General features: G+C 51.9%; 1 protein-coding gene across 2 annotated transcripts in view; it reads left to right on the plus strand.

Moving 5' to 3' along the window:
• CPNE5 (copine 5) overlaps window positions 1–25,511 on the plus strand; it is an 87,407-nt gene that overhangs the window by 18,541 nt on the left and 43,355 nt on the right. The window contains exons 4-9 of one of the 2 annotated variants that reach the window (XM_088024367.1): window positions 18,591–18,694; window positions 20,095–20,134; window positions 20,352–20,428; window positions 22,217–22,276; window positions 24,333–24,383; window positions 24,677–24,740. In XM_088024367.1, coding sequence (XP_087880493.1) covers window positions 18,591–18,694; window positions 20,095–20,134; window positions 20,352–20,428; window positions 22,217–22,276; window positions 24,333–24,383; window positions 24,677–24,740 — 396 coding nt within the window. The remainder of the gene's footprint in view (window positions 1–18,590; window positions 18,695–20,094; window positions 20,135–20,351; window positions 20,429–22,216; window positions 22,277–24,332; window positions 24,384–24,676; window positions 24,741–25,511) is intronic. The other variant, XM_028120667.1, reaches the window with a different exon arrangement.

Raw genomic sequence — 25,511 nt, forward strand, 5'->3', positions numbered from 1 at the left:
AAGCTATTTCTGGAGAAGAGAAGACACACTCAGACATACCGGGACCCTATTTCTTTGCCTGATTCTCTCTATGACCCACAGAGGACAGTACAGGAATGGAGAATTTAAAACAAAAAATCCGGATCCATCTCTGGAACTGCCCCTGGGATGGAAGACTGCTTTTGCTCATAAACAGGAACGGGCTCCCACTTGTTAGTTCCTTGCAAAACGTCTGTTAGCAGAACCTTGGCCGAGAGGTAATCATCCTGTGACCAGGAGGAGTCAAGTGCAGGCACAGCGGTTTCCGCAGGCAAGGTCCAGACCCTGGGGTTTGCACAAGGCTACAGAGGGATGAAAGCTGTTCTCTCAGCCCCTGGCTGTCAGGTTTCAGCTGATTTTAACTGTTTGGGTCATTTTAAATGCCTTCTGAGAAAGCTCCATCTTCCAGCACCTAAATCTGTCAATGCGTTTTATGAAAATTGACTCAAGATGTAATTTTAGCCCAGGAAGTCGAGCACTATTTGCATCAAGGTTTGCCAGGGCCTTCTGCGTGTCCCAGGGAAGGCAGGATGACCAGGTAGGAAGGGTCTCAGGAACCTTCTCACTGGGAGGAGGGATGTAATAGGGAGCGCCTCTCCGTTCCCCCTTTGAAAAATATGTGGGCGGGTGATCCCTGCTCCTCCCTTGCCAGACAGCTGTCCTGGCCAGGGGCGGTGGGGCCTTGGAAACGAGGAGATGGGTATTACAGAATCTTAGGGTGTCCCCTGCTGGACTCACGCTGCCTGCCAGGGATTGGCCCCACACAGGCCTGCCAGAGCACTATTTTTGAGCAACCTCGATTCCTAGAACATTTAACACCCACTGGGAATGACAGTTCACCTCTAAGTGTCAACAAGAATGTGTGGATACCTACTGTGTGCCACCGTAGAATGCTGGGGATGCAAAGGGGGACCAGACACTGTTTACAACCAGAGGAACTCCCTTTGGCTTCAGGAAGAGACCAATAATGACAATAACAGCAATAGAGAATACTAACAGCAGAGGCATCCGACTTGAAGCGCGAGACTTTGGCTCAGGTCATGATCTCAGGGTCCTGGGGTTGAGCCGTGGGTCAAACCCCTGTTCGGCCTGCACTCAGCAGGAAGTCTGCCTCTCCCTCACCCTCAGCCCCTCCCCTGCTCATGTTCTCTCTCTCTCAAATAAATAAAATCTTTTAAAAAAGAAAAGAATGCTAATAGCAGACACTTCTGTAACAGTGATATGCTGGGCACAGGTTCCAAGTATTTACATATAGTAAATAATTTAATGCTTACAACCACCCCATTCAGAAGGTATTATTACTACTATTATTGTATTTATTGGCCCCATTTCACAGAGGAGGAAATTGAAACAGACAGAAGTTAAATGTGAGAGCAACTTCTGGAACAATGATATTTAAGATCTATAATAGTTATATATAAAATATATATATATAAATAGTTATATATAAAATTCCATTCATCCCAAATTCAACCCTCCTTAGATGCACAGAGGAAGCTGATTTTCTCTTCTGCATGTTCTTTCTCTCAATATCTGAGGACAGCTCACACAGCCCTATTGGTCCACTTTTGGGCAGATTGATTTATTTATTTTTAAAGATTTTATTTATTTGAGAGAGAGGGGGGCACATGTGGGGGCGGCGGGGGGGCACAGAGGCAGAGGGAGAAGCAGACTCCCCGTGGAGCAGGGAGCCCACCGTGGGGCTTGATGCCAGGACCCTGGGATCATGACCTGAAGCGAAGGCAGACCCTTAACCGACTGAGCCACCCAGGTGCCCCCACTTTTGGGCAGATTTAGAAAGTGATTATTTCTATCAGTACTTCCTCTCTATATCACTGTCTCTTGTCCCTTTACCAGTCGGGTCACACCCTCTGGACCCCGGGTCCACGCGTCGATGTTTTCCCCAGAGGGGGTGTCCTGCACCACCCACTTACATGTCCAAACAGGATTCTCCCAGCTCAAACTTCGCGATCGGATTTTTGACCCTCAATATGAGATTTTGCATTTATCTTTGTTATTTAGTAGACTTGTCATTTGGTAGATTCAGTCTGTTGTCTGGCTGTGAAGATCATGTTGAATTACGATCGTGCTTTTGGCATCTTGGGTCTGCCTCCTGGTCCTAGGTTAGCTGCAGTCGCTGTCCACAAGAATGATAAAGGGTTGCACGGGATAGAGTGTTGTGGTCCCCTACTGGAGATCTTTTCCCAGACTGACCTCATTCCTCTAGTTGGTTTTTGAGATATGCTGTTCAGCCACCAAGGAGCTACATAAGCTGGTTATAATCCATCCCATTTTTCCCGATCTGTTCTCTAAGTGCTTCATGAATAACTGTCCTTTGCCTTGTCAGATGAGGCCCTGAACTTGACGTTTAGAACCCTGCATTCCCATCTTAGCTCTGAGATTTATTAACTGTGTGACATGGGTGAGGTCTTTATCTTCTCTGAGTCTCAGCTTACTCATCTGTAAAATGGGACTCGGAGTGAGTCCTTCTTAGGAGGACCAGCTAAAATTACGCTTGTGAAAATGCCTCGAAGTACTCACGGCAATGTGCCATTGCCCAGCTCGAGCGCCCTGGCGCTCTGTCACAGTGGGAACAGCCATACTTGGAGACCGTGTGGACTAAACCAAACCTGAGTGCCCTTCTCAGCCTAGAGCTCCGGGACCCAATTGGCCTTAAGGAGTGAGGGCTTCCAGGAGAAGCGAAACACATCAACCTTGTGTGGGAAGGGTCCTTCCTCAGGAGGGGCTCTTCCAGGAAATGCTAAACCCAGGGACACCTTCATCACTGTGCTATGCCCAAAGAGCATTGCAGAGTGGCACGCTGGCTCAGTGGGGGACCCCCACTCCCTGCCCCTCTGGTGCTTTGTCCCAGGGTGTCTCCTCTTAGTCTGCCCACAACACCCTGCATCTCTGAGTGGTGGCCTGCCTGGCTCTTGCCCCCTTCCAGACCCCAGTCATCCTCCCTGGCTCTGGCCTTGAAGTTCACCCCCATGCTCACCCCCGGCAGCCAGCGTTTTTTTCTCCTTCTCCTGAACAGAAAAGGGCCTTTTCCTGGTTCCAGTGGCTCTCAAAATCACAGCTCAGGAATTCAGCTGTTTCCCAAGCCTGGGAGACAGTAAACATCAGCTTTTTAGCCTGGTGTTCAAACGTCTCCCGCTTGGACTACCCTAAAATTGGCTGTAAGAGGGGAACTGGTCCCGAGTGAGCCCCTGTGGGTGCTCTGCTGGCTCATCCCTAACCCTCAGCCACCTGTGAGGAGCTGCAATGGGTCCACGTCACTGATGAGAAACTGAGGCCAGGACAGTTGAAGCGGCTTGTCCACGGCCATGCTGTGAATTGGCGCAGGATTGGGACTCACATCTGTTCTGAACCTCCTAAGCCTGGATGGCCGTCCAGAGCTGTCAGGCCTTTTGGGCAGCTCTGCTTCCACACAACCTTGACCCCGAGCCCACATGACCACGAAAGCAAGACTCAGGCTGATTTCTGCCATGCACACTCGCTGGCTAAGTTGAACCGTATGGATTTGCATTTGAAAATTTGAAAAAAAATGGCAGTTTCACGTAGTCTAATGGTCAGGTTAGACTCTAATCTAATATTAGCAAGTGGCCCCTAATGACCTGTGTGCGTGTCCTTATCAGCTCAGCGAGGTCCCAGGGCCTGCTTCTCGCCTTAAAGGCTCATCAGAGGCCGGCCGATGAGAGATGATATTCCAGCACTGGGGAGGGTCAGGCAGCTTCTGCTGACAGCAGAGCCCTGAGGTGTCAGAAGCCCAGGCCCACTCCCAAGGCGTGAGGTCTCTGCAGGTTCTCACGCCATGTTTGTGCAAGTGCTTAAGTGCTTGTATGGCACTTCAACCATATGTGTGTCTCTCCACACCTTCCTGTTGGCAGTGAAAAATCCTTGCTAACCTCTGTCTGTGAAAAGGGTTCTCCAGTGCCTGGGAGATAATGTATCTGAGGTGACATCTCCTAGTTAGGGCTTTCAAATGTAATGTCCAACCCTAAGATGGATGAAACTCACTTAAAAAAAATATTTTATTTTATTTTTTAAAGACTTTATTTATTTTTTGACAGAGAGAAAGACAGTGAGAGAGGGAACATAAGCAGGGGGAGTGGGAGAGGGAGAAGCAGGCTTCCCGCTGAGCAGGGAGCCCGGATGTGGGGTTCGATCCTAGGACCCTGGGAGCATGACCTGAGCCGAAGGCAGACGCTTAACGACTGAGCCACCCAGGCGCCCCCTATTTTATTTTTTTAAATATTTTTTCATTTATTTATTTGAGAGAGAGAGAGAGCATGAGCAGAGGGAGGAATGGAGGGAGGGGCAGAGGGAGAGAGAAGGAGGCTGCCCACTGAGCAAGGAGCCCGATGTAGGGCTCCATCCCAGGACCCTGGGATCATGACCTGAGTCGAAGGCAGACGCTTCACTGACTAAGCCACCCAGGCGCCCAAAAAAATAATTTTAAATAATATATTATAGACAGTAGAACAAAAGGCAAGCTGTTGGACTCCAGGCTTTTCCCACCTCACAGCACATCCCCTGCCTTCTTCCCTAGCTCTGTCCCTCCCCTTGCACCCAGACATTCAGAGGCCCCAGGCTGGCCTACTTCCACCCTCATGCTGTTCCTCTAGAGGAAATCCTATAGCCATGCACTTGCCTTTCTCCGACTGAGCCACCTTCGACCCTCCCTGAGGCCCCCAGGCACCCCTGTTCCAGCAGCCAAGATTGTGCCCCAATAACTCTGATGGTTTAGGGTACTCAAAGAATCAGCCAAGATAGTTGGAAAATCTGACGTGTAACAGCAGACCTCCTTTAGGATGTGCCTGGTGCATGCCCAGCATCAGGTCTCTTACTTGTCCCCGACCCTTATAACGGCTTTGCAGGCAGGTACAGATTATTTCCAGACCTCAGAGAGCTGATGGAAATTGCTCCAGGTGCCATGCCTAGGAAACCAGGGTTCTCTCCCTACTGAACCACGGAGGAGGGGTGGTGTCGTGGGCAGTTCCTGGGTTTGTGTCAGAACCTCGGTATTTAGAGCTGCGTGACCTTGTAGTAGATGCTTATTCTCTTTGGGCCTCAGGTTTCTCACCTGTAAAATGGACAGCTAACAGTACTTACCCGGCTGGATTGTCTAAGGATTAAAGAGAACGTAGGATAAGGTGGAGGAATCAGGCAGGCAGTTGGTAAGAGGTAGCTCTTGTTAATAGTATCATCGATGGGCTCTGGGTGCCGGACAACATACCAAACAGTTGATACGCTCTATCCCAGATAACCCATGCTATAGACAGCAGCGGGGAGGCCAAGAGACAGGAAGTAACTTGAGTAAGGGACTGTGGTATCCTCCAGGGTACAAAGCTGTAGCAGCGAGGTCCCTGTCCTCAGAGACCTTATGGGGAGCTGGGGAGACCAGACACAGACATGGAAGAATCTAAAAGCCTTGTTTTCTTCATCTTGGTGAGAGTGTTGGAGCAGATCCTCTCAGAGGCCCCAAGCTCCAGACGGTAACTAGACCAGAAGCCACCCAAGTAGTTTAGACGTGAATTCTCAACACTTAACAGCAGGGAGAGGTCTGGGAGGCCTGGAAGAGCTTTCAGGGGGAGGTGGCACCAGATCTGGGCCTTGAAGGATAGTGGGGAGAAGAAAGGGCATTCTGGGCACAGGGCTTGCCGTAAGCGAAGCCTGGTGGTGGGAACGTCCTGTGTGTTTAGGAGCCGGCAGTGACTCAGCCTGGCTATGGCCCAGGCTGTGTTGGAGGGAGGGGAGAGATGAGCTGAGGAAGGGAGGGCCGTGCCCCCTTGGGAACCCTGCTGGGAGTACAAGGTCTTTGATTTAATCACAGTTTCCAAAGAGTCAGCAGTCAGTGAACAAGCATTTATTGAGTACCAACTATATGCCGCCCACTGATTCAGGCACATAGTGGAGAATAAGACGGGCAGAGTCCTTACTCTGGAGAGGCTTAGTGCAATCAGCAAAGAAATTGGTTAATTCCAGGTATAGTTTGATAAGTGCTATGAAAAAGATAAAAGAGAGTGACCAGGGAGGAGGGGACTGCTTTCATTAGGGGGCCGATGGAGTCCCTTCTGAGGGGCTGGTGACTCTAATTGAGTCCTGAGTGTTGCCATGCATAAGTCTGGGAGGGGATGTTCCAGGCAGGGGGTACAGCAGGTGCAAAGGCCCTGAGGTGGGGACAAGCTCGCTGCACTCAAAGGACAAAAAGAAGGCCTATATAATTTGAGTGGTGTGAACAATGAAGACAGTGGGTGATGTGGGGGCAGAGGTTTGTAGGGGCAGATCCTCTAGGGCTTCATAGGCCACATAGGAGTTCAAACACTGCTCTAAGTGTGATGGGAAGCTATTTGAGGGTTTTGAGCTAAGTGGTGATGGAGCCCTGTTTATGTTTTGGAAAGACAGCTCTGGCCACCGTGTGCAGAGTGGATTACAGGCGAAAGGACTGCAAGAGGAAGACAATTTGCAGTCTTGTGGAGCTCCTGGGATGAGACAGTGGAGGGCAAGGGCAGTGAGGATCCAGTTTGTCCAATGGGCAAGAGTTTAAACGTGAAATGAAATGACCCTCTGCCACCATACTCTGAGCCCAATTTGGGATCCCTGATGACCAACATAGGACCCGACCCCAGCCACACGACACAGACCTCTTATCAAAAGATTTCAAGTAATGAGTGGATCATTATTATTGCTAAACCTCAAAGCAGGAGACGTGCCTCTCTAGTTGGTGGGCACCAAGGCAAGCGTGGGGTTGGCTTTCTGGACTCTCCTGTTTTTGCAGAGAGGAGTCTGCCTCTTCAAGGAAAGGTCCCACTTGAGCCTCGGGGCCCGTGGACAGCCTCTCGTGGCCTTTGCTCTTATCACGCAGCGGGATTTTCAGGGCCTTCCCTCACCATCAGCAGGAGCAGGCAGTCTGGGACTGAGGTCTGCCTTTGGGGACCAGATAGGTCACGGGCACCTGCTCTTGGTCTTAGGGTTAGGGCTTTAGAATCTGCTTTGGCACAGCCAGGTACTGTCACGGTGTCCCTTGAAATCTTGACTCTGTCACTTCCCTTAAACTCTCTGAGCTTTAGGTTTTTTTCCTCCGTAAATGGGATCCCGATGCCTGCTCACTGGGCTGTGGTGGAAACTTCAGGACAGAATCGCTCAGCACAGTGCCTGGCTACGCTCAACCCTTATAAATATTATTACACAATCCCGTCAGACAAAGCCGGGAGGAGGCTGTGCCCCCTGTCTTGCTGCTGCTCCCTCTGTAGGAGGCCGATGACGACATTTCCTAGGGCTGGTGTGGTTTCTACATCAGCAGCGCCCCATGATCCCCCTTGGCCCTCACCACACCCCAGACGAGGAAGCAGAGGCACAGAGGGGTCCCTCCTTGGCCCAGCAACTCAGCTAGACAGTGTGGAACTGGGGCGTGTTACGGCCTTCTGAGTCTGCCCATCTGGCCAGGCTGCTGTCAGAGAGGGCTTTTCTAGATCCCGGGTTTGATGTGGTGTGTCAGGGGCCAACTGTGAATTTGTGTGTGTCTCCTGCCACCCCTCCCCCTACTAAACCAGAGATGTTTTGTGAGTTCTGTGTAATACGTTTGGCAGGAGGCCAAGATTTCATCTGAAGAAAGGAGTTTGCTTTTCTGGTAAACCCCAAGGTTCTAGTGCAGGTCATTTGGTGGCTGATAAATCCCTTTCCTCTTCAGTGTTAGCGTCCAGGTGCCCTTTACGCTTGTGGCTGAGCCATTGAGAGCGTGGGCTCCAAAGTCAAGGGGACTGGGTCCAAATCCGGGCCACCACCTTCCCGGCTGGGGCTCTTAGGCAAGTGCCCCGGCTCACAAGCCTGCTGTGAGGAGTAAAGGAGCTAATTCTCGTAAAGCGCCTGGCAAGAGACAACGCTCAACAGTGGCTCCATAGATGAAGCCCCAAAGTGAGAAACCAGAGCTTCACTGGGAGGAAACACTGTGGGTGGTATCACTTCAGACACCCTCATGCCACTTGGCAGGAGCGATAGACATTTTGGGGTGCTCTGGAGGACAAGTGCCTTTAGGGCGGGGCTCGCTCAGGGCGCTCCAGGGGGAGCGGACCCAAGGCTCAGCCGCCCAGGCAAGATCAGGGCACGGGCCAGTGGAGACTGTTTTGCCAGCTACTTGGCAGTGAGGCTCTTTGGTAAAAAGGCCATTCCCCCAGGAGCTGGGACTTTTTAACAGATTATCTGGAACAATGGCTAATTAGGAACTAAGCCTTTTGTCAGGAAGTCTTTCATTCTAAGCTTGGCTGGTGCTGATGTCTGGGGCCAGAGAGGGAAAATTCTGTCCAGGCCTGAGCAGGGGGAAGGCCTCTGGAGCCTCCGGTCTCCTTATTCACCTCTGTCCTTCCTCACCTAGAGGCCTCAGTGCAACAGGAAATGGTCTGGAAGGCACCGGGTCACAGAAGTCATGGTTCACTCTGCTTGGCTTTAGGTCAGCTCCTTCCTCTCTCTCGGCCTAGTTTTCCTTGCTCTCCAAGGAAAGAGGGTGCCCACAGAATCCTGGAATCCTCCAATAGGGAACCTCAGAGAACTTTCCAGACCCAAGATGGTGCGCATGGAACCAGGTCCTCTGTGCTCCTCCTTGAAACCCAGGCCCTCCGTCCTGGTGTCCAGATTTCAGGCCATTCTCCAGCCTCAGGCACCTACTTGGGCCCCTGTTCCCAGCACTCAGCTTGCTGCCTTTTCCAATTTCTATTTGAGTCAGATAGCTTTCTGGCCTCTAATTTTAATCCCGGTGAACATGATTCATGAGGGGCCAGGGCTGGGCTCTGCAGCAGGGCTTTTAGAATCCCCGATTAAGGAGCCACCAATTACATATGAAAATTATAGGGGAGCTCCGGTTGGGGAAGGGTGGGCAGCTTTGAGGTGGAGAACCGTCTGTCAGCTCTGGCCTCCTTCTGTCCCAGGCGGCATAGCCACTGGGGGCTTTGCAGCTGGGGATGGGGGGGTCTCTGGAGCTTCATCCAGCTGTAATTTGTAAAAAGGCCAGAGGTGCCTAAACCTGGGGCCGTGAACATTGTTCAGGCTTGCAGAGCCACCCACTCATTACTGAGGCTGGGGACCGCGGTGAACACCATGGAACTCGATGGCTCCATCACTCCTGGGAGCCCTGGTCCTCCCTCCCCACAACTGGGTGCCTCTGGGAGGTCCTTCTGGCCTCCTGGAGCTCTGTTCTCTCATCTGTAAAATGCGGATGACGATAATAACGTCTCCATGGGGTCACTGGGGGGGGGTTGAGTGAGATCACGGATGTGGAAGTGTTTTGAAGATGAGGAGTCACAATACCAGGCAGAAGGAGGAGGAGGATTTGATGGAAGACCTGAGAGAAACCTGACAGAGAGGGTGACAGGCTTCTGGGAGAACAGGGCACTGCTCTGAGCTGGAGCTAACCTGACCTGGGTTCCCACCACAGCCCTTTTCCTCATTAGCTGTGACCTGGGTCAGAGCACGCCCCCCAGCCCGCTTCTCTGCCTCTCTTTTCTCATTGCTTGAGAGGATTTGATTCCTTCCAGCTCCAAAGTCTTCAGGTTCTAGGTCAACTTGTTAATCAATAAATCTTTATGGAAATCATAGGAGGGGCCAGGAGTGTGTGTGTGTGTGTGTGTGTGTGTGTGTGTGTGTGTGTGTGTGTATGGTCTGTAGGGATTGGAAGTGTGGGTGAGGGGTGAGCAGAGGAATAGGTCAGGGGCACTCACCCGTGCCGTGTGACCTAGAGCCTCCCCAACCCATGGGAAGAGTCAGCAAGGTGAAAGAGAGAGCAAGCATTGGAGAAGTTCAGAGGTTCAGCTGCAGGTAGGAAAACAGCAGAAGTAAAGACTGGATAGGACATAGTCCAAGCCTCATTCACAGTATTGACCTCTGATTGGTTAGTGACTACATCAACTCCTTCCTGATTTGGAACCAGGCCAGACAGCCTGGGTTCAAATCCTGTTTCTACCACCCACCAGCTGTATGACCTTGGGCAAGTCACTCCAGCTCCCTGAGCCTTATCTTAGTTCATTTATCTGTAACATGGGGATAACAGTACTGCTTCATAAAGTTGTTATGAAGATTAAATGAGACAAAATGTGGGAAACACTTAGCACCTGGCTGCCCCTAGGGCTCTGTGAGGGTTATTCTCAGTCCTGAAGATAAGCTCTGCAGCAGAGACGTTCCGGGTCAAGCTTCACGCACATTTCCTTCTGTCCTTCCCCTGGAAGAGGGAATGCTTTGCTCTGTCTTAGCAGTGGGGAAATGCAGCCTCTGAGGGGCTATTCTAGGTAGCCTCCCATAGTAAATAATAAGCAACAGAACTCTGGACAGTGGGGGGTCCTAAACCCAGGACCTAGCTACCCCTCTACACCACACTGGCTGTCCCAGTGCCCTCCAGCTGTGGGTATTTGCAGGGAGTTGCCGGTGGGTTGTGAGGAGGGAGGGGTCCAGACTTTAGAAATCTAGAAGCAACAGAGAAAGTCTCTTTCCTGGCTGCCTTGCTTTGTACCTCCTAGCCCGGTAATCAGTGTGTCTGAGCAGGGGTTGAGAGGGTCAAAGACTCTCCTCTCCTCTCCACCCTCACTAAGCAGCCTCCTCGCCCGAGGGGTCCTTCTGCTTTAGCTGTCCTGTCAATGGCAGGGGAGTGAATTTTCTTCTCCAGGTCCGGGTCTCTAAGCAAACCTCACACATTCTACTGCCCCCCCTTTTTTTCTGGACCCATGCTTGTGGGAAGTCCACGGGCAGGGCAGAGCCTAGATCTTAATGGAGTAGCTGCTTGGTAAGAGCAAAGGGACAGCCCTGCATTTTCCCCTCCGCCTTGTCTGTGTGTGGAAGATGTCTTGGAGAGAAACCACTCAGAACTGGGGCCTTTTGGGCATGGAAGGTGAGCAGGAAGTGTTAGCAGTTCGAGCAGGGAGCATCTTAGAGGTAAGGCTGAGTTGAGAGACCCGGGAGAGACACATTTCCTTGGGTGCCTGGGCCAGGGTTTGGGATTCAGGAAGGACCAGAGTGTAGAATCACTAATTTGCAGAGCTCGTTTTATGTCCCAGGCTGCCTTCTAAGTACATGACATGAATCAGATCACGTAAGCCTCCAAAAACCCTATAAGGTGTGGATAAATTGTTCCCATTTCATGGAAGAGCAAACCGAAACAACAGGACGGGGGAAGGGATTTCTCCTAGGTCACACGGCCAATGAGTAGCAAAACCAGATTTGAACCCAGGAAGCCGGGCCCCAGAGTACTCTCTTCACTTCACTATTCACTGCTTTCTGTGGGAAACCCTAAGATCTGTCTTCAAAGGTAGAATCAGGAGTTCTTAAAGCTTTCTGAAGGCATGGTTTTCCTTGAGAAGCTGATGAAAACCATAGCTTCTCCACCCAGAAAATGCAGACATGGACAGACGGACATTTGCATTCAATTTCAGGGTGCCACAGGCCCACTTAGAGCTGATTAAAAGCCTCAAACCCTGACTCGAATCGGGTAGGTGTTCTTCCCTAACTGGGCCTCATTCTGGCAGCTCTTTGGATGGGACCAGGATGGCCACTTTCTACAAATCCGAGGAGGCTGGGGTGGGGGCCCTGGCTCCCGAGAGTTCCCACTGGGGCCCTCAGGGTGGGACAGCTGTGTGAAACCCTGCATCCCAGAAGGTGGTCACGGGACATTGCGCATCCTGGCTGCACGAGAGGGGGTCACGCACTTTATTGGCGGCATGAGCATTACACGGTGTTTCAGCAGGAGTGGGGTGGGGACTGTTGGTTTATGTTCACTTGAGTTGGCAATTGTATGTGTTATGAACATGTTTGCTGAGAGAGAAAATAAATCAGTCAGGGCCCCAGTGGGAGAACGAGTTTCCTTAGTTGGTTTAACTGAAGAGATTTAATGGATTTCTCTCAAAGGTATGGGTGAGGTCGAGGAAATCCACAGAGGGTAGTGCAGCACCCCGGGCCCGGCACCAGCGGGGAGCTGTTCTCACTCTCGGCTTGAAGGGGCAGGGAGAGGAGACAGTGCTCTTGTCTGTGAGTGAGAAGGCTGGGCCAGAGCGGGAAGAAATACCCCAACCTCTCTCTCCACCCGTCTCCCATGCTCATGCCTCCCATTGGCCAAACCCAACAGGAACCCACAGGGCAAGGGAACCAGGGTGATGGGGTCCAAAGGGGAAAGGGTCCCCTGGTGTGTAGAGCAGGACAGAGAAGGAGCTGGATGGGGTGGGGGCAGCAGTGGGAGACTCTCCAGCACAGAGAATAAGCCTCCGAATCCGTCCAGGCCTCGTTGCCAGCCCCGTGCCCCAGTGCAGGGCAAGCGGCCCATGTCTTGACAGAGGATCCCCCACTCCTGGCCTCCTAGTTGGACATGCAATGGGAAGACCTTACTTGCCTGACCTGGGTTCTCAATCCCAGCCCTGCAGCGGCCCTTGCCCCAGGGTGCTTTGGCAGGACCACTGCCCACCAACCCCCATAAATCTCAACTTCTGTGTGTAGCAGAGCCCCTGGGAGCCGTTTAATTTAGTCCTTAAAGAAGTTTCAAGTCTGCTTTCCCTTTGAGGGTCCCACTGGAACTGATGATATGTAATTACTGCTGCTTAATTGATATTCTTGGGGCTTAGTCATAGAGGTTTTAGGAGCCCTCGGGAGCATCTTTTCTGGCATGTCAGGAGCTTTTCCCACTGGGTTTTGTTGCCAGGGACAAGACGTGAGCTTTTGAGAAGGTGAATACCCTCATTTCCAGGCTTCATACTCATTTGTACTTTCTTTTTCTTTCTTCCCTCCTGGGAGGCTGTTCCAGGCCTTGAGGTCAGGGAGGTCCCCCTCACCTTTCTTTCTGATCACTCAGCCCCTTCCCCGATTTCACACCATGCCCTAGCTAGTCTGCACTTGCCCCTTAAGCAACAGTTCTTTAAGGCTGTCTGTATCAGAATCGCTTGGTAAAACAAAGATTTCGGGGTTTTTCTTCAGCTTTGCTAATTAGAGAATCCTTGTGCCCACTCGTGTTTGGTGGCCTATGCCCCAGACTGTGAGCAATGCCATGCTCAGAGCCTGGAGTGTGGACAGAGGAGTTCAGAATGGACCAGAGGGAGGGACAGGCACTTCCAGGGAGCTGGAAGAGTGTTCAGGGCTGGTTCAGCTCTGATAACAGGTGGTCAGGGTTAACCCACTCTTCCCTTCGCCCCCCAAGCAGGATTTGCCATACAGCATTCAGACTGTATACTCTCGTGCTAATACCTCATCTGTCCAAGTCCCTTCAGGCTTGGAAACTATAATTCTATGTGGAATGAAATACAGCCAAATTGATTTTTTTTTAAACACTAGTTAGGTTGTTTCCTGTTGTCATTAATAGGGGTATAAGTTGGGCCTGACAGAGACTTAGTGGCTTCTTGGATTTTCAAAATCCAAGTTTTTGTTTTTGTTTTTTTTTCTTTGTGATTAGCCCAAGTAATGAAGGCTATAAAACATCTTTAGTAAGTCCCTCGGTTGTAGATTTCACAGTTGTTTGTGCCTGGCATATATTAATTACCCCTGCGTGCTGGAGATTCATCACCGCCCAGCCTGGCTCACTTGCCCCCTTTCCTCTGCAGGAGATCTTGGGGGCCCTTGGAGTCCCGCTCCAAGTCCTGTTTCCAGGGGAACTCCATTTTCTTCTCTGGCAGAGATCAATCTCTAGGGAATTCCTCTCTATTGAAGCTTCAAGTGCCATTTTAAAAGCAGCGCTGTCATCTTCCCTAATGGGTGTTTTCCTTGGAGTCTCTGCTGAGAGTCGGGTGAGGAGAGAGGCGGCCCAAATGCTTTCTCCTTCTGGACTGGGGTGTATCTAAAATTCAGCCAGAGGGATTTTTTTAACATGTTTAGGGGAGCGGTACATTGAAGAGGAGGTAGAGCCCTTTCTTAAAAGAGGATTCTCTCATACCTGGGTGTTTACTCAGAATATTCTGCAAGAAAGCCATTAGGAGAAATTTTCCTTTTGTCTGAAGACTAGAGGTGTTACGAATTAGAGCAGGGGTGCCTAGGTGGCTCAGTCATTAAGTGTCTGCCTTTGGCTCAGGTCGTGATCCCAGTGTCCTGGGATCGAGCCCCACCCCCGGGTCGGGTTCCCTGCTTTGGTGGGAAGCCTGCTTCTCCCTCTCTCACTCCCTCTGTTTATGTTCCCTCTCTCGGTGGCTATCTCTCTCTCTCTCTCTCTCTGTCAAAATGAATGAATAAAATCTTAAAAAAAAAGAATTAGAGCAGAAGGGGAAAATGCAGGAATTCTCTTGGAACAAGGATGGATTATACGTTGTAAGATTGTTACTGAATTAGGGGATGTAGCAGGAACCCAGTCTTATTCAACTCAATATCTACCCCATTGCCTTGTACACGGTGGGGCTTTTATAAATACTTGTGAAGTAAACCTCATCTTTATTTGATTTTCATAGTGCTTGAGGACGTTAGATGAAGTAAAAATATAACAGGCCTTGGATTACACATACCTGCATTTAGGTGCCAGCTCTGCCTAGCTGTGTGACCAATGATTAGTTGTGTAACCCTAGACAGATGACTTAGCTGTTCTGTGCCTTTGTTTTCCTATCTGTAATTAGGTCCCTGCATTTAGGTCCCAGCTCTGCCTAGCTGTGTTCCTTAGCCTCTCTGATTCTCAGTTTCTTCACTTGGAAAATGGGTAGTAACTCACGGGGATTTTGTGAGAATCGAATGAGATAATGATCCACTTGATCTAGTGAGCATTCAGAAGGGGCTCAGTAAATGTTAGTTTTCTTTCTTCCTCCATCAGTGGTTCTCAACTCCAACTGCACATTAGGATCACCTAGGAAACTGAGAAAACAGTTGTTCAGGCCACACCCATTGAGACTGGGTTTCATTGGTCTGTGATGGGGATTTGAGCATGGGTATTTTTAAAAAGCTCCTGTAAAGGATACATTTTTTTAAAAGGTAAAATCATGAATCCCCATGCAAATATAAAATGAACACATGGTAAGGATTTATTTAACTTGTTAATTAAATGAAGGAACCAGTAAGATGTTATAGCTGGTTCAGATGACTCAACACACATTCTGTTGACCCTTGAACAACACAGGTTTGAACAGCACAGGTCCACTTACACACAGATTTTTGTCAATAAATACAGTACAGTCTGGTCAATATATTTTCTCTTCTTTATGACTTTCTTAATAACATATTCTTTCTTCTGGTTTACTTTATTGTAAGAATACAGTATGCCATACATATAACATACAAAATATTTTTTAATCAACTTTTTGTTGTCGGTAAGTCTTCCGGTCAACAGTAGGCTGGCTATTAGTTAAGTTTGGGGGGAGTCAAAAGTTATACCTGGATTTTCGACGGTGTGTGAAGGTCCGCTCCCCTAACCCCTGCATTGTTCAAGGGTCAGCTGTACATAGGCAATTGGGAATGCTGAAATTAATTTATAAATAGATGCAAAATCGGTCAGTATCAACAAGATAATAATCAAATAATTGCATTCCACTGAGCCAAATATATTTACATATCTACGGATAAGAATCATTTGCATTACCCTGTGCTTTCTACAATTTCCGAAGTTGTAAAATAGCTCAACCATAATGAAAGGTGCAGATCTCTACGAAGTCAGATGCCTGGACTAGCATGTGAAACGGGTCCCCCAGTAATCTGCTTTTGTGTCAATTTCTATCTCTTTCACATTTCCCCGGGGCTTCTGGTGTGCAGCCAGGGGAGACCCTGTCCTAGAGGTTTGTATATAGTGCTGTTGTCACACTGTATTGTAGCAATCGATTATGAGTTGTCCCACCTATGACAGAGAAGTCCTTAGGTAAAGGGTTCATGTTCTATTTGTATTTGTAGCTCAGCACCCAGCACGTTGCCTGGCTTACAATAAGTGCTGAAAAACTGTTTGTTCAATCAGTAATTGAGTTGGATGATACCTCTAAGAAGTAAGCAGGACATGTCGTATTCTCCCATCTTCTGATGAGGAAATTGAAGCTTCCTCCAATCAAGTCCCACAATTAGCTTGTGATAAGCTTGCGACTCAAACCCACTCATCCCTTTCCTCATTCAACCTTACTTCATTCAACAGCTTCTGAGTCCCCACTGCATACCAGTCACCGGGAGTGGTGACCAGTCTTTGCCCTCGCTAGGGACCTCACATGGAGCACCACGTGGCTTAGAGGGCATGGGCCAGAATGCCTAGGTTGTGACTTGTCCTCAGCAATGATTAGTTATGTAACCCTAACTGTTCTGTGCCTTTGTTTTCCTATCTGTAAAATGGGGAAACCTACCATAAAAGGATGAAATAGGGTAAATATGGTGCAAAATGTGTTGCACAGTTCCTCATGCTTATAATCATCTGCGACCACGAGCCTGCGAATCTGTTAAACAGTGGCAGGTCCTGGGCTGCAAAAATGAGGAGAGCTCGGATCCTCTGCTGTTCAAGAAGCTCTGTCTGGTGGGGTAGGAAGAGCCTCGGATCATTGTCAGGGGACAGGGTAAGTGCAGCCGTAGGGGTGCTGGGTGGATTGTGGGAGCACAGGGGAGGGGTTGGGAGCCGGAGAGCAGGACTTCTGGGGAGCCGGGTCTTCAAGCATTAGCAGTATTCCCACTTAGGGGACCCACTAGGAGGTCACTGCAGGTGGTGAGGTCAGAAAATGGGGAGCCCTGACCCAGGCCACAGCGGAAGAAGTGGGGATAGGGGATTAGGAGAGAGACTCGGCTGGAGGAACTGATAGGGAGTGAGGGCAAGATGGTGCCAAATCTCGTGCTCTCAGATGACCCCACACTGCCTTGGGTGGGAGGTTCTCTTTGCAGCTTTCTAACTTAATTCAAGGAACAAGTGAGTGCTGGGCTACATCCCAGAGAAGCAGGCCTTGCCCACCCCATAGGAGAGGGGGCCGTGCACTGGCATTTTTCTGGGCTGCAGAGCCCCATTAAGGAGGACTAGTACTCAGGATTAATTTTTTATTTTGGCAATTACTGCCCAAGTTGAAAAAACATGTTTATGTATTCAGAAATATTCACAATTTATTTAAAATATTTATCATGCACCTGTCTGTCTTATTCACTTTGTACAATTGGTATCATGTTTTCCCTTCATGAAGCATAGAGCGCATTGCTTTTACACTCGGTCTTTTAGCCCCACGTCCCTTTTTTGAAACAAAATCTTACCAGAAATGTCCAGTGTATTGAATAGATGTAAGGGATAAAAAAAAACGAGATGTAAGAGAGTGACGGCCAGGAACCATGTCCCCACTGCCCTCCTCCACAGCACAGGGAGACCCTGAGATGCTCAGAGCCCTGTGGACTACAGTCGAGCCCGGTGGTTGTCCGAAGGGAGGTCCCCGCACCGGCGGCACATTTTTGAGAGATGCCGATTCTCAGGCCTCACCCTGAATCTATAGAATCAGAACGTCTGGGAGTGAGACCTACGATCGGTATTTTAACAAACCTTCCCAGTGATTCTGATGCTTAGACCTGGGAGTGACTTGCCTTAAGTCATTTGGGGAGTTTAATGGGATTCAACTATTGAGTGCCTAATGTGTGTAAAATTCTAGAGTATCTGCTACAGGGGATACCAAGAAAGTTAAGTCCATGTATTAGTTATCTGTTGCTATGTAACAAATTAGCCCAGAGTTGAGCAACTTAAACAACAGGGTCATGAATCTGGGTGCAGTTTTGTGGGGTCCTCGACCTCGGGGTCTCCCATAAGGCTACGGTCAAGGTGCTGGCCAGGGCCTCAGTCATCTCGAGCTTCTGGTGGGGCAGGGTCCACTTGTAAGTTCTCTCAGTAGTTGTTGACAAAATTCAGATTCTTACAGGTGGGCTGGCTGACAGCCTGGCTCCTCACTGGCTGCCCTCCTCCTGGCCCGAGGCTGCCCTTAGTTCCTTGCCACACGGGCCTCTCCATAGCACAGCTGGCTTCCTTGAAGTGAGCAAGCAAAAGAGAGCGAGAGAGGGTCCCAGAGACAGAAGTCATGGTAGTTTATAACACAATTTGGGGAGTGGCTTGTGCTCTATTCTGTTCATTCGTAGTGAGTCATGAAGTCTAGCCCACCTTCAAGGGGAGGGGATTACACATGGGCAGGAGGTGGAGATCTTAAAGATCCCACAATCCCTTCTTCTGCCCTTTCATTTATAATTGTGGCATCAGATAAGTATACACCTAACTGTGGCATCGGTCAGAGAGGGACGGTGGTCAGGGGGGAGCACAAGTTCAGGGGTGGTTCAGAGGGAAGTAAAACTCTCTGGGTGGAAGAATTGGGAAGGCTTCTTGGAGGAGGCAGCATTAACAAAGGATTTTGAAGAAATGGAGGAATTCCACAAGCAGAAAGGGGAATACTCTGCTCAAGTATTCAGGTATCAAAACCTTACAACTTGGGTGGAGCCTAGATAGAGGAAGTGAGAATATAGCTGAGGATGGAGTTGGAGCCCTAGCGGGGATGGTTTCCATTGTTAGATGGAGGAACTCTCAGCCAGGGGGTAGGGGACAGGGACCAGAAGCATGGCTTCCATTACTGCTGGGGCCTGTACTGAGGGGCTCTGAGCCCAGTGCTCTCCCCTGCCCCACCAGCCTGGCCCTGAGGTCCACACCCCATTTTCTCTTGCAGTTCGGACGCACCGAAGTCATTGACAACACACTCAATCCCGACTTTGTGCGCAAATTCATCGTGGATTACTTCTTTGAGGAGAAGCAGAACCTCCGTTTTGACCTGTAAGTGGCAGCTGGTGCTGAGGATGGGGCCGAGGAACCCTAGATGGGAGGAGGGACCGTAGGACCCGGGCTGGTAGTAGTTTCCCGTACCAAGGCAGGGGAGGGGTGCCGAGGCATTAGAGGGAGCTCAGGTTTGGCCTGGGATGAAAATGACAATTAGCTGAAGTCCAGCCCCACCCTCATCAGGAGATGGAAAAAAGGTGGGGAGAGAGAATAGAGGCTCCCCACCATTTGTCTCCATTAAGTGTGGGAGGGCACTGAGCAAGCCACCTGATTCTGGGGGCTAGACCTCGGGGGCTTCCCGGGAGTCTTTTTCCCCGCAGGTGACGGGGAGGTCCCCATGGACCTCTCTCTCTGTCCGAGCTTATTCTGGGAGAGGGTGCCCTCGAGGTTCCCTTCTTGCAGAGGTAACCTGACTGATGGGGCCCAGGGCATGTGCGTGTGTCTCACAAAGGTGCGGAGTGCCCCTCCACTGAGGTTAAAGATGATGATGGGATTTCAGCCTGGTGAGCAGGTGGGGGAACCTTGTTTTGTTGTTTTTCCAAGGCGTGGGGTGTTTAGAAAGGACTGTATCCCAGAGAATTGTGGACAGAGTGGGCCAAAAGGGGGTTGGGGGCTTGCAGGAGCAGAGGAAAAAATGCAGTGGAAGGACGTAACTTTGGAGGGACCGATGGAAGACTTGCAGCCCATTGTAGAGCAGTCACCATTTGGGGACATTTTGGAGAGAGAAAGTGCTAGAGCAGGGGTAGAGTAAAAATGACTGCCCCTCAGCAAGAGGCATTTGGGCCTGGATGGCCAGTTGGGGTGGGGTGGAGAGGGTGAAGCTGGACGAAGGGCTGCAGGGGCGGCTCCAGGTGAGCAGGCTCCAGGTAAAGGGAGGGCCCCAGGTGCAGGTGGAGTGACGTTCTTGAGTGACAAGGCCCCAGGTCAGTCTGGGCAGGCCTGGGCAAGGTGAAATCATCAGGGAAGGTCAAAGGCAAGGTATTGAGCTCCAGGGGCACCTCGCCTTAGTGGGAAGGTGGGAGAACAGGCAGTGAAAGGCAAGGTGGCTTAGCCACCTGATAACCAGCCAGGGTTGCTGAGCAAGTTTATTTTATTTTTTCAGTCTTTAATGAGCTATAACATATACATGGTGAAGTACACAAATCTTCAGAGTCCATCCCATGATGCATTTTTATATCTGTTTACCCTCATGTAACCATCACCTGGATCAAGAGACAGAATATGTCCGGCACCCCACAAGGCTCCCATGTGGGCCTCCCAGCCGTTACTCCCAGAAGTATCCTACTGTGTCAGAGCCTGTATTTAGGGGTGTAGGGGTCCCGACTCAGCTCAAGGACCCCAGCAGTTCTGGGCAGGATGCCCCAGCTGTTTTTCCCATCTCTGTGTGTTCCCTGCAGATACGACGTTGATTCGAAGAGCCCTGATTTATCCAAACACGTGAGTTCTACCATGACTGCCCAGAGATTCTGAAGCTCTCTTCAAATGCCAGAGTCTGGGTCATCCTCAGGCTTCACTGCGACGCAGACCATGTGTCTGATGCTGCTTCTGGTCATTTCCGAGCCCGCCCACTTCTAGCCATTGGGGTGATGGGGGAGGTGGGGTGGCTGTGGGCAGAGTGGGTGACACTGGTGTTTTCTGTACCCTGGGCGTGCAGGATTTCCTGGGCCAGGCCTTCTGCACCCTCGGAGAGATCGTGGGGTCCCCTGGGAGCCGCCTGGAGAAGCCCCTCACGTAAGTGTAGGTGGGAGTGGGGCCTGTCTGGGTTGCTTCCCCAGGGATGGGCCAACCTCCCGCCCACCCTTAGCTCAGGGTAGGGGAGCAGCAATCCGCCACGCGTGGGGGGTGATTAGGAATAAGGAGACCCCATGGGCCCTGCCCTTGCAGGGCCGCTAACCCAGTTAACTTAGAGGGACCCAGGTTTAGTTATTAGAGCCCCATGTTCCTGGGACGGCCGGAGGCACTATCTAGCCCACCCCTACCGCCCACCCTCGCCAATGTATAGCGGAAGGAATCGAAGCCCAGAGAGGGGAAAGTGACTTGCCCAAGGCCACACGGCTAAGAAGTGGGAGAGCTGGGATTTGAATTCAGGGTTCTCCTCACATAGCATATCCCTCAGATTGTTTACCCCTTGCTGTAGGCCAGAGGTGGGTATGGTGAGGCGCTCCTCATCTCGCCTTGCCCCCCCGACGATCTGCATTATAGGGCTGTAAGTGCTTTTAGGGAAAAGCTATTCCTCTGGGCAGGCTCTGGGATGAGGAATCCCAAGGCTTCTTACAGTGGAGCCTGCGGGCGGCTGTAGGCACCAGCCAGGGCTGGCTGGGTAACAGGGGTGCCCTCTCTTGTCCCTGTTTCTCAGGAAGCCCCAGGGGCAGAACCCAGACAAGAGGAGCCTGCAGACTGGGACAAGCGTCCCGGCCACGTGGCAGGGTGGGCAGGAAGGGGATAGCAGGCCAGGCTGGGCCTCAGCCCCACGCTTGCTTCTGCCAAATTCGCACTGGATGCTGTCCCCTCGCCGTGATGGAGAAGTGCTGAATGTGTCATTGTCGGGGAGGGGGGTTTCTCTCCCAGGCCCTTGTCTCTGACCCGCAACAACTGTATGGTAACTTCCGAGCCCCCAGAGAGGCCTCTCTGTCCCTGAAAAGGTCTCCTTCTCTGGGTTCACAGAAAATAATGATATAAACTATCATTTATTGAAAATAGGGAACAAACCCAGGTTTGTAGGGCTCTGACATTTATGGAATCTGGGGACCTCAGAGTGAGTGTGTGTGTCTGCCCCTCTCAGCTCCCAACTGCCTGGGTCAAAAGCCCGCTTGTCATTTGGGTCTCTTTCCTCCCTGCTGTCACCCGGCCCACCTTTGGGGGACAGGCACACCTGCTTAGGGGGGGGATTGAGGAAGACCTCCACAGGAGATGGCTGGGGAGGCGAGCCTTGGGGATGGTAAGCAAGATCTTGGAGACGATGGGCTGGTGAAGGAGGGGGACCTGTTTCCCCCACTGAAAACGTCACGTGTCTCAGTCTCCCGGCTAGCCCCATGCACAAGAGTTCCCTTTCACGGGGCGTCTCTTCTGGGCCAGACCGCCATCGGCTTCTCAGATCTCATGGGATTCTCTCCGCAGTCTCCCCATTTCACAGTCCAGCCACTGAGGCTTGCAAGGTGGAGCATGGTTCTCAAAGCGCAGCAGGCTTCGGCGTCATTGGAGGGCTTGTTAAAGCACAGATTACCGGGCTCAAGCCACCTGCCCCTTAGTCTGGTGTGGGGCCTGCGAACTTAGATTTCTAACACATTCCCAGGGATGCTGACGGCGCACACTTTGAGAACCCCTGAGGTAGAGTCACCCAGCACTTCACAACAAGGTTTGGAAGACCTCTCCTTCCTCTGGCCTGCAGCTCTTGGTCCTGTTTTGATGTTTGATCCAGAATAGATACCTGTCTCCATGAATTCCGATGCCAAGTGCTATGGCCTCTCAGGATGGGGGTGCTTGACTCATGGCACCCTCTCTCTGCCTCTCTCTCTACAGGATAGGAGCATTCAGCCTGAATTCCAGGACAGGCAAACCCATGCCAGCGGTGTCCAATGGGTAGGTCAGCAGACATCTCTGGCCCTGGAGTCCTCAGACATCCAACCGGCTCTGCAGAGGGGGCCTCAGAGTCTAGGCCCGGTCTCTGCTCCCACCACTGCGCCTTCAGCCCTGGTCGGTTGAGGGCAGGGGCGGGAGAGAGAGGGCCACTCTGCAGCCGGCCCCTCCCCCACCGGGCTGGAGCTCCAGCATCCCCAACCCCAGTGGCCCATGGGACTTTGGGGAGCAGGGTGGGGAGCAGAGGTAGGGGCTGCTTCCAGTGGTCAGCAGGGGCTGGACACTTGCCCTTCCTCTCTCCCTCCTACCCCTCGCCTTTCTCCCCTCCCTCTTTCCCTCCCTTCTGTTTATCTCCTTACCCCACTTCCCCTCCACTGCTTGCACTGCTGGATGTGAGCCTCCTCGTGGAGTAGATTCTGCTAAATCCTCACTTTTTGTATTTGCTCACCGGCTGTGCTGGGCCAGCCTCACTCCCCTGGCCTCCACACTGACCGTCTGCTTTTGGCCAGCTTCATGCAACTATATGCAACAAAGACAGCGCCCCCCCCCCCCCGACTCATTCCCTCTCCCCCTCTCCTGGGTGGAGAGAGGGCCTTCACCTGAGGGTGTGGGGTGGGGCAGGATAGGGAATATCTGCCGCCCCGGTGACCAGCCTGGAGGTGCGTCACACTGATGAGCATTTTGGCTGAGTAAGCAAAGCTCCCCCGGCCTTGCTGAGAGCTCCCAGGCGCTGGGGTCCCAGCAGCCGGACCGGCTACCGGGGCTGCTGGATATGGGAAAGGGGCCTCTGGGGGCCCTGGGTGCTCACAGCCCAGGCGGGGTGTGGATGCTGATTTACACTGAGAGTATGGAAGCAGCAGTCGGATAGGGAGCTGGAGTCAGGGAGAGAAGCAGAGAGTGAGGGCCAGAAAGGCAAAGGGAGAGAAAAAGGAAGGCCCTGAGCAGGTGGGAGCTGGTTCGGTCTGGAGGGGAGGGAAGGGAAGATGGGAAATCAAAGAAGGGCCCAGAGGCAGAGGGAGGAACAGATGGAGAAACAGGGGCGGAGGAGGCTGGTGTGAGGATTCTGTCTCTTGGTCAAACAAATCATATCTTTACACCCAGGGGGCGGCCAGACCAGGGCTGGGGCACTTTGCTCAGCTGCCCAAGTCTAGGGGCACAAACTGGCAGGGGAACCTCCAGATGTAGCCCCTGCTCTGCTCTCCTGATGTGGAGAGATCTGGGCTGTCTCAGCCTCTGGGGCCGGCTCCCTTGCCTCCTCTGCGTGAGAGCCTCTCCCTCCAAAAGCTGGCATTGGGGAGAGCTCCATCAGTGGTTCTCAAAGTGTGTTCTGTAGACAGCGTGCTGGGAGCCTCGAGGCTGGCCCGAGGTGTAGGGCTGGATTTTAGCAGCTTGGTGAAATTGCGAAAGAAAGGCAGGGAGGGAAATGATGCTCCTTGGGGGCCGTTTTTGTGCCATGCACTGTGTGTGCACATCCTGACTAATGGAGCCTACAAACACACTCATTCTATGGGCGAGGAAACCGAGGCTCAGAGAGGTACAATCATGAGTCCAAAGTTAAGCAGCTGCTGGACAACGTGACATTTTTTTCTCCTTCCCAGTGGCCCCTGGCCGCACTGGGAACCCCCAACTCCGGGTTCATCCCAAACACTGGAGTGGGATGGGCTGGTGCTTGGGGGAGGGGGCCCTCCTGACCCAGGGAAGAGGTGGTCCAGATCCCCTGGGAGAAGCCCCACCTTGGGAACTTGACCTCCTGGAGGGGTTCTTGGGTGGGCCGACTTCATGTCCTGGTTGTCCACCTCACTGAGGAGCTGCATGGATGGCCAGGATCTCTCTTCCCTGGAGAGACCCCAGCCAAGGAGTTTAAGGGGAGGTAGCCGTGGGAGAGAGCCTGGACAAGCGGCCACCAGGAGGATACCAGCCCTTCTGCTTAACTCCCTCCTGCGGCTTGCTCTCCCACCCATGATAAATCAGAGTGACTCAGAGCTGAAATGTTCCAGGACTCTGGGGGTCAGCTGGGTGCAGGGTGGGGTGGCTGGCCCACGAGGTCTTTTGCCCACAGAAGTGGTCTTTGGATGGAAAGTTTGAGAACCACTGGTCTGGAAGCCTCCGGGTGAGTCTGGATGCTTTTCCGCTTCTAGGATTTTCATTGCAGACACTACCCTTCCTGGCGGGCTCTTGGGGAGCAGGGGGCGGGGCAGCTCCAGGCCTGGGGGGCCTGGCCCAGGAAGCAGTGCCCTAGGCCACACTGCCACAAGTATTTCAGGAGACTCTGTCTTCTCAGGGGCTCTGGGCAGATCTGCTGGAATGGGAGGGGGGAGGATGAGGAGGGCCGATTCAGGGAGTGTGCAGGTTTTGTGTCTGTCTTTGTCTGGCTCTCCATTCTTTCATCTTCTCCTCTCCCAGTGGTGTCCCAGGGAAGAAATGTGGCACCATCATCCTGTCCGCCGAGGAGCTGAGCAACTGTAGGGTGAGTGGCAGGGAGACACGGGGATAGGACCTGGTGGGGGTGGGGGTGGGGGTGGAGCAGTGACAGAGGGCAGGGCATGTGTCCCCCCGGGTCATATGCGTCCTTGGAGGGAATCTGGGGAAGACAGGGCTCCCCAGTTTCACCTGGCTGTCCTAGAATTCTGTAACATCGGAGCCAGAATGTTGTCTCCTTTTATAGCTGAGCCACCTGAGGCCCAGAAGGGACGGAACACGCCCACAATTAGCGGCAGAGCCGGCTGGGCCCTGGTCCCCTGCCTTCCAGGCTAGGGCTCCTCCATTCCCCGTCATGGTCCCCTCTCCCCAAACCAAGACTGCTTTGGCTTCAGCCCTGGCAGCAGAGGGGCTTTTTCAGTCGTGAGCTTGGGTGCTTGGCAGTTAGTTGTCATGTTTCACTTTTAGCTCTGGAGTAGTGTGACACCCTGCATGGGATTGAGGGAGTGGGGATGCGTGGTCGGGGTGTGCGTGTTGCGAAGCCAGAGGCTGCAATCCCACGCAGTCCTTGGTTTTGCTTCTTCTGTGGGACTGTGGAGAAGCAGGACGTGGGGTCAGCGGAAAGGGCAGCCGAGCACACCGACGAGGGGCCCGGGGGACCCGGTGGCCAATAATAACGATGAAATACAGTAACAATGATAGTTATTATTTGCCGAGGGATGGGCATTTTGGGTGAGTTGTCACTACTCCCGACAATAATCCGAAGAGGTAGGTACTGTTGTTGTTCCCATTTTATGAATAAGGAAACCGAGGCTCAGAG

Source organism: Eumetopias jubatus, unplaced genomic scaffold (assembly GCF_037043125.1).
Source record: "Eumetopias jubatus isolate StellerSeaLion01/CBP00866 unplaced genomic scaffold, mEumJub1_p1.0 scaffold_6, whole genome shotgun sequence".
Taxonomy (NCBI): Eukaryota; Metazoa; Chordata; class Mammalia; order Carnivora; family Otariidae; genus Eumetopias; species Eumetopias jubatus.